General features: G+C 41.2%; 1 protein-coding gene across 2 annotated transcripts in view; it reads left to right on the forward strand.

Annotated features, from left to right (window-relative positions):
• The window catches only part of LOC114647875 (copine-5), a 318809-nt gene that overhangs the window by 214633 nt on the left and 84744 nt on the right, over nt 1–19432 (forward strand). For both annotated transcript variants that reach the window (XM_028796547.2, XM_028796548.2), the window contains one exon: nt 15844–15890. In XM_028796547.2, the coding sequence (XP_028652380.1) occupies nt 15844–15890 (47 nt within the window). The remainder of the gene's footprint in view (nt 1–15843; nt 15891–19432) is intronic.

The raw sequence follows: 19432 nt of genomic DNA on the forward strand, positions 1-19432 counted from the left end.
GAGTCCCACCTAAGGTGTTCGTCTGGATTTCTAACAAACTGATCCCACTTAATCCACATTTTTAATGGTCACCCAGTGCCTGTCCCTGCAGCTTGATGCACAAGTCAGATGTGGCCACCTTAAATGGCTTTAGCTCAAGGCCACGGACTTGGACACAAATAAAGAGCGAGTAGCTCTGCTCACAGGCAAACTTAACCTAACAAAGTGCTGATGATGGATGTCTTGAAATTTTCTTTTTCACAGGATCATGGGAAGACAAAAGCTACAGCGTATCCCTTAGGATATCATTAAAAGATAGAAATTTCTAAATTGAATTTTAGAAAAATGCAGTGCCTCATGTTTTCCAAGTCAACCCACCCAAGTTGCAGTACCCAAGGGACAGGCCTGACCACATTAAACCACTTTAAATCATTTGACCTCAGTCTTTTTAATCATTAAATCATAAGATGGCCTCCATTAAAAGCCAGGGTCGTCTTAACATATGGGCACAATGGGCACTGGCTGGGGGCTCCAGGAGCATAGGGGCCCTCGATGTTTCTGATGCCTATTTGTGTTTCTGTTTTTCCATCAAAACAGTGGCCCCAATACACTGCTTTGACCAGGTGCCTATGACGCAGTTAAGATGGCCCTGTTAAAAGCCACTTCAGGAACACAATGAATGTACAAACAAATCTCAGGGTCCATATCCATAATTAGTGTTGATCAGCAAAATTTGCCAAAGCAAATATGCGGTGTTCACCTGTGGCCTTCTTTGTTGTATGTTACCCTGAAATTTTGCTGTGTGGTCTGCTTTGACAAGCTTTATTTTATTTTTCCGTGTCCCATGATGCTTTGCAAGGCCAGATTGTAACATCATAGAGCTTTACCAGCCAGTGTTGGGTGGGACAGGCCAAGGCATATCACGCTGATCCCAGTAGTGGGCTAACAATTAGCAAAAAACTTGAAAATACATTTAAACACAAAAATGTGCATACAGAAGGAAACTGGAAATGTGTATTTGTGCCTTAAAAGTAATTTCTTCTTGTATGGACTTGTATGTACAGTAACATGTGTATAATAGATAGATAATAGATAGATAGATGTGTATAATAGATAGATAGATAGATAGATAGATAGATAGATAGATAGATAGATAGATAGATAGATAGATAGATAGATAGATAGATACTTTATTAATCCCAAGGGGAAATTCACAATATATGCAACTACCCCTTTAATAGCATTTCCCAGAATGCTGTGCAGTTGATGCAAAAAAGAAGGAGTGAAGGGTCCACATACTTTAGTGTTGTGCTTGTTCTGTAGCAGCGGCAGGGAATGAGCAGAAGTGTCATGGGACAAAAAACAAACAGCTGTACAATTCGGCTTATGAAAGAGGCGAGTACTGCTATCAAATCTAGTGGAGGGGGGCAACCCATTCACACTATCTGTGTATATAAGTGAATTCACACTATCCGGTCTGCTGCTGTTCTGATGTTTAATGCTATTAATTTTATCTCAGGGAGGCACGGTGTGTGGCTCAGTGGTTAGCACCGAGGCCTTACAGCTCTGGTCACATTTTAGGCCACAATAATTGATCCAGATTAGTTGGCAGGTGCTTCCCTAGCCCCCCAGGGGCACTTAGAAGACCAATGCACCATTATAATGCACTCCAAACCAGTTCAGTTTCTCCTTCCCCATTGACTTCAATGCATTTTGTTGAGTACAGCGAAGTTCCTGAACATTTCAGTGATTTTGTCAAACTCAAGGCAAAGTGAAATCAGTGGGGTTTGCTCATCACTATCCATAATACGTGAACCACCTTAATAAAAACTCTGAGTCCACCAAAACAGCGGTGGGCAAAGTTGTTCCTGGAGGGTCGCAGTGGCTAGAGTTTTTTGTTCCAACCCAATTAGTTAATAAGAAGCCCTTATTGCTCAAGTGACACTTCAGCTTCATTTTTATTGTGTCACTCATTAGGATTTTGAATCCTTATTGCTTATTTTAGGCATAAACAGCTGTATTCTCGATTTTTAGTTGCTCCTTATTAGCAATAAGATTCAAATGACAAAAGAAACCAGTAATCCTCACTTTAGCTTGTTTTCATTTTACACCTATGTGTATTTATCATGCAGTATTTGGTTTAAGTAAATTAATAATTAATAATTAAGCAATTGGGTTGGAACAAAAACCTGCAACCACTTTGCCCACCCCTGACCTAAAACACCATTATAGATTTGGAAATGTTCAAGTTACAATTAAAATATAAATTAGGGCGATGCATACAGTGAAATATATGGAATGGTATCTAGCAGTGGCACAGTTGGGGGCTGAGCAGCATCATGGGATGCTGAAGCCTACTCCAGTAAGCACAGGATGTAAGGCAGGAACAATCCTCCTGAAGAGGGTGCCAGTTCATTCACTAGGTCCAGTTTGGCATTGCCAATCCACCAAACCTGCATGTCTTTGAAACTGTTAACAATAGTAAAAAGAATTTACTGTAAAATGGCCAAGCTACATTCAGACCAACTCCTGCCTGTAGGTGAGCTCATTGTATATTCTGAACCATGCTTCTAGCTACTGTATTTGTATTGTGGACCCATGATACATTGCAAACTACAGTTATGATGCAGATGGCGCAATGGTAACACTGCTGCCTTGCAGTAAAGAGACCATGGGTTTGTGGAAAGCTATTTGAGTAGTGATAAAAGTGCGATATAAATGTAAACAGTTATTATTATTAAACAGTAAGTTCCTGTAAAGGTTTTCTGTAAAGACTACAGCAGTTTGTCACAGTGTACAGACTATGTTGTTTCATGTGTCTGATTATATGAAAATGGAGGTCTCTTCAGTGCCCACCCATCCTGCACTCTGAGCCATCAGCTTCACCAGATCCCCATTAGGCTTCAGTTGTACGTTTGCCAGTGCAACACCTCCACCGTAGCTTAAAGCTTATGCTTCTTACCTGGGCTTCACTGTGCTATCCATTCAGGTTTAAATATATTAGCCCCCTGGAGGTGCTTGCTGCCATGGAAGGAAACGCAGGAGCGCGATTACAAAGATTGATGGCCCACAATGTAGGATTATGTAAGGCTGCTAGGAGGCCTGCCCTAGAAAAGAGTGCTTGGCCTGAAAAACAGACTGTCTTTGCTGCAAAACGTTTAGTCTCAAGTTAAGGAATGAAGAATAACCCCTTTGGGAGAGTGTGTGTGTGTGTGTGTGCATGTATGCTTGGGGGCTTTAACGATATTACAGGCTTTACTGGAGAAGGAACAACACAGCCTCCTGACTCAAGACATGTTGGCTTGCTGCTTTGGGTAACTAAAGGAGAAACAGCAGCTCAGGGACACGAGGGATGAAACCTCAGCAGTTAGCGTATACACTCCTATAAGGGGGGGGTGGGGGGGGTGTACTGAGGATCAGTGAAAATGTGAAAATGACAGTTTCTTCCCATCTCCCGCCTCCTGAACTACTTTCCTACATTCTGGCCGTAACATACCCAGAAACATGACATTTTTTAAAGTAAATACTGATAAAAGTGTGCTTCCATAGGATGTTAAATTATTTTTAGACGTAGTTGGCCGTTTGAGGCACAGGGTGAAGATGTTGGCATGCTGCTTCCAATGCCTGTTCACTGACTTTATGGAACTTGTAAGTTCTCCCAATGTCGGAATGGGCTGTCGCCTGTATTTTTGGTTTCTCTCCACATTTCAATTCTGAATTGGCCCTCCATAGGAGAGTCTGGGAGTGTGAATGAACATACCCGGTGTTTGACTGGTGTCTCTTTCTGGGTTGTTCACTGTTTTGTGTCTTGTTGTTGCCAGAATAGACATGGCCGCCCGCCAATCCTTTGCTGGAAGAAGTGGATTCAGAATCTAGAATGGTTAAAGGGTGAACTATAAATACCACAGGGAACTGACATTTGACTAAGTGTGTGAGTCAGGGACCCTACTAAACTATTGTTCATCCTTCTCAGACTTAAGGCCACATTGATGGAAGTTTGAGATGGATTTAAGGAGTTTCATGCTAAATGGATTATTGGATAATGCCTAATGCTACACTAATCAAACATCCATATCAATCAGTCAATAAGTTTGGTTTAATAGAAAAGCTTTCAAAGATCACACCACCTTCACCACCACCAGTTACTTTTCATAACATGTATGTTCATAATTTAGGTACCAGATGTATTACATACTCTGGTAGACTCCAATTCTGAAAATTATCCATCCATCCATCCATCCATCCATCCATCAGTCAATAAGTTTGGTTTAATAGAGCAGCTTTCAAAGATCACACCACCTTCACCACCACCAGTTACTTTTCATAACATGTATGTTCATAATTTAGGTACCAGATGTATTACATACTCTGGTAGACTCCAATTCTGAAAATTATCCATCCATCCATCCATCCATCCATCCATCCATCCATCCATCCATCCATCCATCCATCCATCTATCTATCCATCCTCCAAACTCAGTTGATCATGAGCAGTGTCACGGGGCAGCTGGAACATATCAGAGCAAGCACAAGGTGCGAGTTAATAACAATTCCTGTCCATCACAGGGTGAACACACTCACACTCACTCACACACAAACACATGGGCCTATTTAGCATTGTAAATCCATCTAACCTGCATGTCTTTGCACTGTGGACGGAAACCAAAGCACCCGGAGGATACCCACAAGGAGGGCAGGGAGGATGTGGGGTGTGATCAATAAAAGTTAGGATCCATAATAAGTTACTTTCGATTATGTGCAAGACCTTGGACAATCTAGCATGGTCTTCCCACTCCACTCCTATCAACACATCTCACTTCCTTCATCTCAATTCAGATTATCTACTTACTGGATTACCTTAGAACCTTGAGTTTGGCTGGTGTCCTCTCCAGTGATTGTTCCTGCCTTGCACCTGATGCTTGCTGGGATAGAAAATGATTGGATGGATTCCATTAGGTTACCCGCACTGTAAGTGGTCTAGCCAAAATTTAAATCATAATGTGAGACCATTCATTTACAATTTTGTGTTCATTTGTTGTTTTTCCTAACTAATGGTAGTATTATATAGTACTGTGACATTTTTATAGTACAGTGAAATTTTTAATAACACGTCTGAGCATTGTGCAAGATGTCTCTAGTCCCTAGCACCATGATAAATGAGGATATACTAAAATATATAACTTCATTTTATTTAAAAGTAAACACAAATTGGCTTACCTGATGTTCAGCACTTTCCTGTCCCAGGATGGTTCCAGTGATGGTTTCACTTTGCCATTATGCATTATTGAGTGTAGACTGATGGGCAAAAATGGTAGTTATCCATTTAACATGAAATCTGCAACATAATAAAGTGTGTTGAAAATGAAAGGGCATGAATACTTTTGGAATCTACCAATGAAGGGGCATGAATACTTTTGGAATCAACCGTTTATTAATTTTGAGCAATTTGGTGGTATGTGGAATGTTAGAAACTGGAAGGGTGGGAGAAGGCAAGTGGTGTGGTGATTTATTCAGGAGATGATGTTTGATCAAAGGTATCAAAGGCAAGTTCCCCAAATGCTGGTCTACCAGCACCACCATCCCAATATGAAAATGTAAAGGGGGTGTAAGTGACAGTGTCAACCTACCACTCGATTCGCCTACTCTACCACACCATGAAGATCTTTGAATACGACACATCATGACCATCACAGCCAACCAGTGTGGATTTGTCAGCGGCCATGGAACAACGGATGCAATACATATCTTACGCCTCTTGATGGAGAAACATTGAGAAAAGAACCGACTGCTCCACATGGTCTTCTTGGATCTGGATAAAGTGTTTGAACGAGTCCCTCGTGACCTTATATGGTAAACCCTCTAGTCTCATGGCGTACCGGAAGTTTATGTCAAGTAGACCAAGATTCTCTACGACAAGGCCACCAGTTTCATATCATGCCTGGCCAGCATCTCGCTGCTTTTCACCATCAATGTAGGCATCCAGCAAGGATCGGCACTCTGTCTCACACTCTTCAATTTATGTATGGACATGACCACAGTGGGTCTCCAGACACCACACCCATGGACACTCCTTTACACTGATGATGTTGAACTCCCGGATGAAACACGACAGGCCCTAGAAAACCTCCCACTGAGGTGGAAAACGAGACACGAAGAAAATGACCTCCAATTAAACATCAAGAAAACAGAATACATGGAATGTGGCACCCAGACTGATGACACTATCCGGATTGAAGGTCACTGAATATATAGATATCTTGGATCAATCATCTGCAGAGACAGCGATACGATGCCAGACCCCCAAACACAAACCAACTTGGCTTGGATAAAGTGGCGACAAGATTCCAAACTACCTCAAGGTGAAGATATACAAACAAGTTGTCCACCCAGTGGCCACATATGGGGCAAAATGTTGTCCAACCTCCTCCAGCCATAAGCAACTGTTACATGTCATGGAGATGCAAATGCTGCAGTGGGTTCTTGGCCTAACCAGATTTGACCAAATCATGAATAAAGGTTTCGGAAGATTGTGACCAATGTGCCAAACGATGAGAAGACGCGCAACGCATACCTGCAATGGTACAGCCATATCATTCTCAGCGATAATGAGTCAGTGGTCAGTGGTCAAGACAGCTTTACAACTCAGTCCGCATGGCAGGTAGGCACACAGAAGACTGAAAAAACTCTGGCTCAGCCGAATCAAGGAGGATATGCAACAAGTTAACGTTGCCCCTCAAGATGCTCTCAATCAAAACAAGTGCCGAAAGTCCAGCTCAACAGCTGACCCTGCATGAGCATGGGATAAAATCTAGGAAGAAGAAGATGCTGTTTGATCAAACTACCTTGTAACTTTATAGCAGTACTGTGGATTATATAATAAGATAGCTATGGAGAATGCTACCAGATAAGATATGCATATCTTGGTACACTCCATTTCCTTATTTAACAGGCTGCACTAACACATGTTCATACGCCTGGCTGATAATGCATCAAGAGGTAACCAAAGTTGGGTCTTTTAAGCTGTGGAGCAGTGTTGTGAGGACCCTTGAGCAGACAAGTCAAGTTGTTCCACTGATAGATTAATCACTTGGCTTCCCCTAAGGGGGTAATTGTCTTGCCAGTACGAGGCTAATGAGAGCCTGCAGCTCTGCTAATCTTTGGTTAAATAATTAGCCTGTTCTATCAAATGCATCATGCTAAGGAAACTTGGTGTCCATTTGACCCCAAAGTGCACACATTCTGCCGCTGGCCACTCACCACCCACCACCATCATCCAGTGCTGAAAGTATTTGCAAATCTAATGCTCTTGTCCCTTTCCCAGAATCTCATGAGGGATTGGAAGTTTTTAATGACTGAGAGTGTTTAATGGGGCATTAAAAAGGTTCTACTGGGAAATATGCCTGTAATGCTGTGCTGGAAGTCTTTATCAATCGATACATCACCTTGAGTGATAATCTTAGCCTAACTAAACCCTCTCTTCCAGCAGTCCCATGAAGAACACAATGAAGAGGAGACTAACCACCAAATGAAAATGAAAAAATACATAAAAATAAAAATAAGAAGACTGCGGTGGGTTGGCACCCTGCCCGGGATTGGTTCCTGCCTTGTGCCCTGTGTTGGCTGGGATTGGTTCCGGCAGACCCCCGTGACCCTGTGTTCGGATTCAGTGGGTTGTAAAATGGATGGATGGATGAAAAATAAGAAGAGACAAGCTCAGAGCTTAACCTCAGTCATTATATAAACTTTTCATGTCACATTTTTCTGGACTTTTGATTCTTGTCTTTACTCATTTGTTGCTGAACTTGACTATATTATAACCAAGGTGAGAAATGGCACATCAGAAGAGCTTTGAGAAGAAGGGACTGAGAGATATAGAGCCTTTAGGGCAGGGTTCTCAAACTCCGGACCTGGAGAGCCGCTGTTAGATAGATAGATAGATAGATAGATAGATAGATAGATAGATAGATAGATAGATAGATAGATAGATAGATAGATAGATAGATAGATAGATAGATAGATAGATAGATAGATAGATAGATAGATAGATAGATAGATAGATAGATAGATAGATAGATAGATAGATTGCTGCAGGTTTTCATTCTAACCCTTTTCTTACTTAGTGACCTGTTTTTGCTGCTAATTAACTTATTTTGAATTAAACATAGTGGACTTGTTTTTAAAGATTTGTTTCCCTGAATTTCTCCATAGTTCCTCTGATTTGCTTAATTTATTTCCTTAAATGGCACCCAAATAGAAATGAAATGTGAAATGAGTGAGCCAACAGAAGACCAACTAAGTCAGGGCCTCAGACTCCAGCCAGTTGCTTCATTAGGCTCTGATTCTTGTTGTTAATTAAACCCGTTCTTTAATTCCATAGCTTTTTGCTGCTCTTATTGTGCAATAGCAGACATTTCTGAAATTGTTGATTTTCTCTTTTCTAAGAGCTCTGTTAAAATGTTTTGGGGACCTGAGCAGATCAACATTCCAAATCTCACCTTTCTTTATTTTCAGATATTGTATGATTGACACAGTTTGCTGGTCAAGTTTTGGCTCATTTTGTATGTCATTATTGTTTGGCAGCTAATTAAGGATAAAGAAACAATTAAGGGGTCTGAGTCTTCAAGAGCAAGTCAATTACAATTGATTCAAAAGAAGTTAATTAGCAGCAAATACAGGTCACTAATTAAGCAAGGGGTGACCCAGTGGCACAGTGGTAGCACTGCTGCCTCACAGTAAGGAGACCTGGGTTGGCTTCCTGGGTCAGCCCTGCGTGGAGTTTGCATGTTCTCCCCGTGTCTGTGTGGGTTTCCTCCAGGTGCTCCGGTTTCCTCCCACAGTCCAAAGATGTGCAGGTTAGGTGCATTGACGATCCTAAATTGTCCCTGGTGTGTTAGTGTGTGTGTGTCCTGTGGTGGGCTGGTGCCCTGCCCGGTGTTTGTTCCTGTCTTGCGCACTGTACTGGCTGGGATTGGCTACAGCAGACCCCCGTGACCCCGTATAGCAGGTTGGAGAATGACTGACTGACTAATTAAGAAAAGGGTTAGAATTAAATCCTGCAGTCACTGTTTGAGAACTCTGCTTTAGGGGTAACTATAGAGGGATATATTTATCTTAATTAATTTGTATTCAAAATGAATCATGAGCACATAAAATAAATAACTATTATATTTTATTAAGCACGAGCACTGTATCTGAATAAACTAGAAACCACCAATATATTATAGACTGAAGGTCAACTGTGCACTGAAGGGTGGGAAGAGTGAATTCCACTACTCCAGATACTGTAAGAGATATGAACTTGAGTTTGTAAATACTGGTGGTGACAACTGGACCAGTACTAGGCAGGATTTTATTGGTGGAATATTGGTGGAACCAGTTGGAGGCAGGATAGAGGTGAATGGAATGATAGGGAGTCAAATAACAGAGGCAAATGTGTTGGGAGATAAGAATTGTAATAAAACTATGGTATGCCCATCCTTGGGCGTACATTTCACTTGATTTGTATGCATCACGCAATAAAAACCTGATTCTGCTGCCTTCCTGAGACTCCATGTGCCTTCTTGAGAAAAGTCGGGCTGCCGTGACGTTTGCCTCGACATAACCTCTTATACTTAAGCCAGTTAAGTTTAAATTTCTTTTTTGTTCATGTTTAATTCCATCATTCAGGTTATTGATATTTTATCTGATTTTTTGCCAACGCTAATTTAGTTTCTGTGTGTGAATTGTGTGATCTTATGTTGCTTATATTTTGTGGGTAGCTCCCTAAGAGAAAGTAAAGATAAATTCAGATAAGTAAGCAGGGTCTCGGCCATTTAAGGCTTCACATGTAAAAAAGAGAAAATCAGTCCTAAACTTAACTTAACAGTCCTAAACAGTCCTAAACTTAACTTCCTTAACTGGAAGCCAGTGTAGAGACTTAAGAACAGGGGTTCTTCAAAGCAAAAAAGTTTTAACAAAGAAGTCAAAAACTGTAGTGTCAAACAAAATGAAAAAACTGTGAATCAAGAGTCAAGGTGACAAAGCAGAGGTCTTAATGTTACTAAATATCATTTCTCTAAACAACTAAAGATTTGCTTTAAAATTCACTGTATATTTTGTAATTTAGTCAACAATACGCTATTACTCTTGACATAAATACCGTAAAATTGCAGCATCTGTGCTATTTCAAAATGGTGATGAAAGTAATAATAAAATCTTAAATAATTATGAAAAAAAGTGAGAAAAATAAATAAATCACAAAAACCTATTCCTAAACACATTCCACTTCAACACAGTGCTGCAGAAGACTTCAGCTCTCAAACACATGCGATTAGAAACATGAGGTTGGTTTGGCGTAAGAGGCTCACCTGAAAGTACAGGGTATTGCACCTCCTCTGTCATAATTTAATCAAAAATATTATACTTAGTTTTTATTTTGCATGTGTTATTTTGTCTCCTTCTTACTTCTGGTTAGGAATGTTTAATGTGTTTGTGCTTGCAAGTGATGTTGTGGTGGCCATCTTATATTTGAGGGAGCCACAGACTTTGCCCAGGCTTCATTTCAAAGAGATCTTTATTTAGCTTGAGAAAACCTGTCTGTATGGCAATTTCTTTTTCGTATTCTTTTACTTTTGGTTTTAACTGTGCTTTGCTTCTTCTGTGGAGCACATCTAGTCCTTATGATTTGATTACTGAATGAAGTCTTAGACGTTTGTGTATCAACCCCAGCTCAGTCCAGACTGCTCTTCTTGATGTTCTCACAAAAGACTTTGGCCTTACTCTAGTAAATAAAACTCTGGGGTCCAGTTTTATTGGAAAGATAAAATCAGTCATGACAGCTTCACAAATGTTCAAAAATAAAGCATTCTATCTATGTCCATTTTCTCCAGTACAAAAATTTCTGGCAGTTATCAGTTTGAAGCCTAGTAGAGGACAAACCACCATAGTCACCAAATGTAAATCCAGTTTTACTCCCCGTATGTCACTGACCTGAAGCCATTTGAGATACACAGAGCTATGGCATATGGGAAATGAACAGAAGAGCAAAAACTAGCAGGCTGAGTGTCTTCCTGGCTTATGTTTCTATACCTTTTCTGCATCTTCTTTGTTTGTTGTAAAGCACTGTTTTTCAGGCGTTCATGGTAATTCTGCAAATTTTGAACATATTTTGCTTGTTTATCATTTAGTTTCTTCGTGTTTTGAGTTGTTCTTCTGTGATACTTTGTGAGGGGTACCCCTCAAGGCAGGACCATCCTGATGTCACTGCTGTAGGACCACCCTCAGCCTCCTCAGCAGGGGAGCAAGACCAGTAGTAGTTCACTGATTGTAAATAAAGTTTGTAAGCATTGCTTTTCCTTGTTCCTTGTTATCTAGTTTCTGGATTTCTTGCTTCTGTTTTTAGGATTACTGTTTACTGGATTGTAGACTGGACTTGTTTCCTATGGATTGCCTTTTTAGGGAAATACATTTTTTCCTTTATTTTGCCTTTATGCCATTTTGTACTTTCTTTGTGTGATTTTTCAAATAAATATCCATATTACTAACCGAGAATAAACCGGATGTGGACGCAGGGACACGGTGATGGGACCATGAGACGTACTGCGCAGGCGCGCGTCTCATAGACCCGCAAGCAAAGTCGTATCCACCGTGAACGAAGTAGTCACGGACCAAGAACGAAACAGCTCAACTAACATGAATGAGAAATGAAGCACCCATAGCTACCACTAACGACACAACCACACAAAAAAGAGGATTCTGCGCTGCACCCACCCCGAGTCACACATAAGAGGCTACGGAGGCCCCACAGGTCCACAAAGATAGTACGGAAGCTGCAGACGTCACCGCCATATTGTGTGTGGCACTACTGCGGAGTGAAGGCGCAGGCGTCACCGCCATATTGTGAGTGGCACTACTGTGGAGTGAAGTTAGGAATAATGTGCTGCTTGGGATTGTACAAATTGCTGAACGCTTTACACCAAATTCAAACACAATACAGCTCAACGATACAAACACGAGCCCAACTGGATAAGATCAATGAACGCAGGCGCCTACAATGCGCATCTGAAACTGCGGAAGCAAAGCAGGCACGGGTTCAAAACGAACGAGCTCGACTGACGGATATACAAACACGAGCCTGCCTGGATAAAATCAATGAGCGCAGGCGCCTACAACGCGCGTCTGAAATGCCGCAGGCAAAGCGGGCACGGCTCCAAAACGAACGAGCTCGACTAATGTATTTCACGATACCCAACGCCGGGGGTAGGCGAGCGAAGCGAGCAAGGGGATGAGCCCCCTTGTCTTTATCTATTAAGATTGTGGTGCAGTGGTAGCACTGCTGACTCGCAGTAAGGGGTCCTGGGTTTGCATCCTGGGTCTTCCCTGCGTGGAGTGTTCATGCTCTCCCAGTGTCTATGTGGGTTTCCTTCAGGTGCTCTGGTTTCCTCCCACTGTCCAAAACCATGCAGGTTAGGTGAATTGGTGACTCTAAGTTGGCCTTAATGTGTGTGGGTGTGTTTTTGCCCTATGATGGACTGGTGCCCTGTTCAGGGTTTGTTCCTTGTTCCCTACACTATCTGGGACATGCTCCAGACTGGTTATAAAATTACATGTCAGGATTTTGCTTTGGCCTTGTCCTTCCAAGGCCGAGTTCTTTTATTTTCTTTAAATTGCATTTTGATATATATTTCTTTTTTGACTTTCAAATATATTTTGAACTTTGGAAATCAAAACCCATTTTTAGGCCTGTGTATGCTGAAGCCGGCATGTAGAATTAGTTGCAAAGTATCACTACATAAAACATATTTCTCATCTCTCTTGGGGTTAACATTAATTTCAGTTATGAGGAATTATGTTTTTCTTTTTGAAGTATCTTTCAGGTTGGGTTTTATCATTTTTATTTGTCTCTTTGGACACATTTATTATTAGTATTATTAGTATAACGTCTATTTACCGTGTTACCATTTTGTGTTTCTTTCGTGACGCCTCTCTTAGTTGTGGAGTGCGTGGTTCCGTGCAGAGTAATGGTTGATATTTTTAGGGCGACGTTATAAATGTGAGTGTTGTGCAGCTTTTCACTATACATGATTGGTTTCAGTTCTTTAAGAAAAAAGCCTTTGCTTCATTTCTTGTTTTTTTGGTATTCTGAATCTTTACATGTCCTTTTCTCTACAAGTTTGTTTTGCATTTTGGGTATAGTTGTTCAGTTCTTCTCTGATCCACCTTCTGTCCTGATCTTTGATTCATTTCCTGGGCTTGTTACCATATCTCCATTCAAACTTCCAGCCTCAATTCAGTACAAGGGTGAGGGGCTGGGTAGTTTATGGGTCTTTTTTGAAGCCCCTCACACTTTCGTTATTTGGATTGCTCTCATTTCATAACAGCATGAAGCACATTTGGAAAGTCAAATGAAATTTTTAAAAGCAATATGCCCATGTGTCTGAAGCGCAAGTTTTTTAATCAAGGCATTTTACCCGTTATGATGTATGAAAGCACAGCATAAAATCTGAATGCAAAGAATACACAAGAAATGAGAGTCGAGCAGAGATACCCATTGGCATTATTCACAGAGATAGAAAGAGAAAAACCGAGAGGATGTCTTTGTCACCATTGACAAAAGAAAGTGAAGTTGGGCAGAACAGATGGCAGGTGGACTACAGAAGTTTTAAACAGTACTCCTAGAGATAAGAAGAGACCAAAGGGGTGGCCAAAATTCAGGATGGGTTGATGAGATAAGGAATTTTGTAAGAACAACCTAGATGCAGAAGACCAAAAATTATTCCTGGTGGAAAAAAAGCTGGGAGAGGCCTTTCTGCAGCAGTGGACTGTTGATGGCAGCAACTGAGGATTATGTTATAGATGGCATGCCGGATACACTGCCATACTCTACTGGCTCACTAGACTTCTAAATGTTGTCATAGTAATTCTTTGTATAAAGCTGAAATAATAATTCTTTATTAGTTGCATTGCCATGTAGTATAAAATATTTGCTTATCAAATACATATTTTGGATTTACTGAACCCATACATTTACATTGAAAACAGTACACAATACCAGTCAAACATTTTAGAACATCTCACTTTTTCCAGTTTTTCTTCAAATGTAATAAGTTGAAATGCAATGAATGACCTAAAATGGCAAAAAGGCAAACAGTAAACTTAGTAAAAACTGAAAAAGGATATATCAAAATATTATAAATGGGCCTTCTTCAAGGAACAACTAATAGGTTACAACGTACAGATGTTCTGTAGCAATTGAAGTAAATTAAGCTTTGAAAGTTGAAGCAAACAATTTGCACAGGTGTCCCAACTTCTGTTGATTCTTAAAAACCCTCAGTCTGTCTGAAGCAGAGCTAGAACAGACTACTATGTTACTACACCCTCTGCAGTACCACTTGGACAATATTACAATGTAGAAAGTGTAAATTCCTGTGATAATGGCAAGAAAATGACAATTAACAAATGAGAAATGAGACAGAGCATTATTACCCTTAGAAGTGTATGCCATTCATTTAGAGAAATTGAATATAAAATCAAAGCGTCAGTGAGTCCAGTGGTGTCCTACACAATTCACGAGCAACTGGAAACGAGAAGAAACTCTAATAGGAGGAGATCTGGCAGAGCCAAAGTCAAAACCAAATCAGAAGACCAGGTTTCTGAGGGCCACCAGCTTTTGCGACAGGTGCCTCACAGGACAACAGCTTCAATCACAGCTTAACAGAGCAGGTTGATAAAGCAGGTCTCAGTTTCTACTGTGAAGAAGAGATTTTGTGCAGCAAGTTAGACAGGGTGAGTACAAGCAAGAAAGCCATTCCTTAAAGGACAAAATCAGGCCTTGAAATACCAGCTGTGGACTACTGCAGATTGGAAGAAAGTCTTTGGTTCATCATGCAGGGTGTTTGTACGCCATCAAGCTCTTGAAAGGATGGTTGCTCAGTGTGGGACACCAACTGTCAAACATGGAGGAGGACGTGTGATGGTCTGGAGTTCTTTTGCTTGAGGCAGAGATGGTGACCTGCACAGAGTGACTACCATTCTGAATCAAAAGGATTACCACAATTTGGCCGTTATGTCAAGAAAAGATGGCCACTTTGATTAATCAAAAATTTGAATAGAATTTTGTACACGTAATGATTCCCGGACATATTTTTGCCATTGTTTATTTGTTCTATGCCTTGATTTTATTAAACATTAAGATATTAAACTGCATGCATTTCCAAAAAAACTAAAAAAAGCTGAGCTGTTCTAAAACTTTTGACCAGCCTGTGCTATCTATATAAAGACAGACTGGCACACTCATTAGCGTTGTTCTGTCACTGCCTCAAAGACCTGCTGGTCCTAACGTGGGTGTTCTCTTGATGCTTCAGTGTCTTCCATAGCATTCTTGATATGCACTCCAGGTTAATTGGCCTGGTGAGTCTAAAATGTTGTAGGTATTTTCCAGTGAATGCGCCGCGATAGACTGTGGGTCCCTCCTTTGTGTCTAATGATACCAAAGAAGTTACGTTAGACCCTCTAAAGAAAAAAGCAGGTGTAAAAATGAATAGACAGTAGTGTGACAAGGCAATTCAAAAGGGAACACCTGAAACTACCGAGGTAAGAAGATAGAACAACAGGAGGCTTTAAAGTTGTGGTGGAGGGCCGCAGAAACGGTGTTGGGCAAATCCTGGGTGGCTGCATCAGCAAATTAGTGAGTGGGTGGATAAAGTGAACACAATGTAATCGGATTTCCTTTTCATCCTAATTAGGCAACCCAGCTGTTCACCCCGTCATCAAGCGGAAATGAAAGGTTTCCCTGTGGCGCTATGCCATTATGTGCAACACCCTACTCTGGCACAAGTCATCTTTACTAATTTCTCTGTATTTTCTCTCTCTCTTTTTCTCTCTCAGCACCCAGATAAATTTCACAGTAGCCATTGACTTCACTGCGTCCAACGGTAAGTGTCATTCTGGCTCTTCCCCAACTTCCAACAAGGTAATGAGCTCATCTGCAGTAACAATTAGGGATATTTTGAGTTTTGTCATACAGTTCACCAAATATGTACAGTGGATTCAGAAAGTATGTAGAACCCACATTCTGCTATGTGTCAGAAATGCACTAAAATAATTTAAATTCATTTTTTTCTACATCAAGAAACACTCAACACACCAAAATGACCAAATTAAAATAACAGTTTAGAAATTTTTGCCAAATTAATAAAATAAAAAACTAATACAGGATGGTGCAGGGAAATTGGAAATTTTGGAAGTAGGTGTTGATGACCCTGGGGCGTTGGCAGTTGTTTGGGACCAATGCGACCTCGTTTTAGGCACCTTGCCATTAGTCATAATGGAACAGTGGAGTGGTGCGCAATGAGCATTCACTGTGAAAGCCTTTCATAAGAAAGTCTGACGCAACGATAATTTCTGCGTCATTATCAGTTACGACATCATGATCGTGTTCCGTCTGGTCATGCGATTACAACATGGGTGCGTAATTTTGAAGAAACGGGTTCAGCCTTAAAAAAGAAGTCCCCAGGTGGAGCCACTTCACATACTGCCTGACAATCGATGGCAGCTATTCGACGATTGTTTGGAAGGCGCATCATATCACGCAATGGTGACATTCCATGGCCTCCGAGATCTCCAGATCTCAATGTTTGTGATCTTTTTCTGTGGGGATATCTTAAAAGCCAAGTGTTCCTCACACGTCCTGCAACCATTGCTGAACTAAAAAGGAGGATTGAAGAGGAAATCTCTGGCATTCCTCTTCACATGTTGCATCGAGTAATGCAGAATTTCCACAATGGCCTGTCAGAATGTGTACAGAGAAATGGACAACACCTTTGTGATGTTTTCTTCAAAACATAAAGTGAATATTGAATGAAAATTGATTACCATCATTAATTGTTTATCCTGTACAATGCATTTCATTAATAAATGTAGTTTGTAATGTGTTTATTCATGAATTGAACATCAATTGAACATTTCCCTGTACCACCCTGAATTACATTGACACAAGTTCTCATTTAATTGAAATCTGGCTCATGTGCATCCTATTCTGTTGATCATCTTTGAGATGTTTCCACACCTTGTTTGGAGACCACCTGTGGTCAGTTTAATTGACTATACATGATTAGGAAAGGCACACACCTGTCTATAGAAGGGCCCACAGTGAGCAAAAATAAAGCCATGAAGTCAAAGGAATTGCCAGCACAACTTAGGGACAGAATTGTGTTGAGGCACACGTTTGGGGAAGGCTTTAAACACATTTATACAGCATTGAAGGTTCCCAAGAGCACAGTGGCCTCTGTAATTCTTAAAGAGAATAAATTTAGAATGCCCACTACTCTTCCTAGAACTGGCTGCCCAGCCAAGCTAAGCAATCATGGGAGAAGGGTCTTGTTATGAAAGGTGACCATTGTGGCAGATGGCCAGAACACCTTAAAGGAATTTCCAGGGAAGAAAGCATGCTCAGGGCATAATCTCTCCCGATTGCTAAATGGCAGTCCAACTGGGTTGCTGCTGCACCCTGGATTCCCACAAGGCATGCCGGGACTTGGATTTTGGTGGCTCAGCCCTGTTCGGTTCCGGGGGTACCACTAGGGGGTGCTTTTAGGTCTGCAGAACCCTGCTTCATCAGGCTCCCACCTTACTCGGACATGCTTCTAGACCAAGCCTACGGGACAATGGAAGTACTCCAGGGTATCACATAAAAGGAGCCAGCTGCCCCTGCTCCAAGTGCCAGAGTCGGGAAGACTGAGCATGAAGCTTGATGGGAGAAGTGGAGGCAGAGGTGAAGGAAGAGAAAAAAAGAAGAGAGAAGGAAAAGGGGAATTGCTGTGTGCTGCTTTGTTTGTACTGTGCTATGTGCAGGTGGGAAACACTTAGGGTAGAGTTTCCCATAGCAAAATAAAAATGCCTTTGTTGCAGAGACTTGTGCCTGTGTCTGCGTCTGTTGGGTTTGGGGAGCTGGAGCGCCCCTTTGAGACCACACCATGAACTTGTTGGTCACTCTGTTTAAGCTCAGAATGAACTTTCAGAAGGACAATCATCACTGCAGCATTATACTGCCAGACAACAGATGAAGTTTGCGAATAAGGCACCTAAAGGACTATCAGACTGTGAGAAACAAGATTTTCTGGTCTGATGAAGCCAAAATTATCATCATGTCTGGAAGAAGCCAGACACTGCTCATCACTTGCGCAATACCATTCCAATGGTGAATAGCTGAAATATGGCTATGAGGAAAAAACCCAACCATGAGGTTGAACAAATGACTTGCAGTGCTTAGAGAGAGGATTGTGTCGGACACAGATCTGGTGAAGACTACAAAATATTCCTGAGGCATTAAAGGTTCACAATGGCTCAATGGCCTCTATGAAGTCATACATGGAGCAAGTTTGAAACAACCACAACTTTTAGTAGAGATGGCTGCCTGGTCAAATTGAACACTCGGGTGAGAAGTGTAAACAAGGTGGCCAGGAAAAAGATAATCCTATTGAGATGGGAGAAACTTCCCAAAATACAACCACCACTGCAACTCTCCACTGAGCTGAGCTTTATGGCAAAGTGGCTAGACGACACAAGAAAGCCCACCTGGAGTTTTTAAACTGGCACGTAAAAGACTCTTGGGCTCTGAAAAACAAGATGCTGTCGTCTGGTTACACCAAAACTAATCTGTCTGGCCTCAGTTCTAACTGTCACATCTGTAGGAAAACAGGCCATTCCAGCGGTGAAGCATGGTGGTGGCAGCATCTTGCTGTGGGGTTGTTTTTCAGTGGCAGAGACTGGCAGACTAGAGAGTATTGGCAGAAAGCTGAACAGAACAAGTACAGCGATAGCCATAATAAAAACCTGCTCCGGAGTGCTCTGGACCTCTGACTGTGTCAAAGGTTCACCTTCCAACAGGATAATGACCGTAAGAACAAAGGAAAGACAAGACAAGAGTGTCTCAGGGACAACTCTAAGAATGTCCTTGATTTGCCCAACAAGAGCATAGACTTGAACCCAATCAAACATCTTTTAAGAGCGACTTTATTGTGTTGTAGATTTAATTTTAAAATGGATACATTTGCCATTTTTTGCTCACCAGTTTACACGTAATATCTCATAATGACAAAGTGGAAACATGCTTTCAGAAAGGTTTGCAGATGTACTGATTTATAAATGTATCGAAATCCATGGTAGTTAAGGTGAAAAGAAGGTTCAGTTCTTGTTGTATTTGCAAATTCTTTGCTCCGTCTGGAGAGGAGATGAATTCAGAAAAATCGCAGGCCTTTCATAATCATACACTGAGACTTACTGATTAAGAGATACTTGGGCATTTGCAGCAATGTCTTAGTCCTCTACATACTGCTATCTTTTAATAGTGAAAGTAGTCTTTTCTGTGGGTGCTTTAAAAATTGCAACATGAAGTTCCCAGTCAACATGAGTTCTCCCACCAGTGAAATGCTAGACAGTGACGTAACCAATCCACTCTTTTCTGTTGGTTTATACA

The sequence above is a fragment of the Erpetoichthys calabaricus genome, chromosome 3, assembly GCF_900747795.2.
Source record: "Erpetoichthys calabaricus chromosome 3, fErpCal1.3, whole genome shotgun sequence".
Taxonomy (NCBI): Eukaryota; Metazoa; Chordata; class Cladistia; order Polypteriformes; family Polypteridae; genus Erpetoichthys; species Erpetoichthys calabaricus.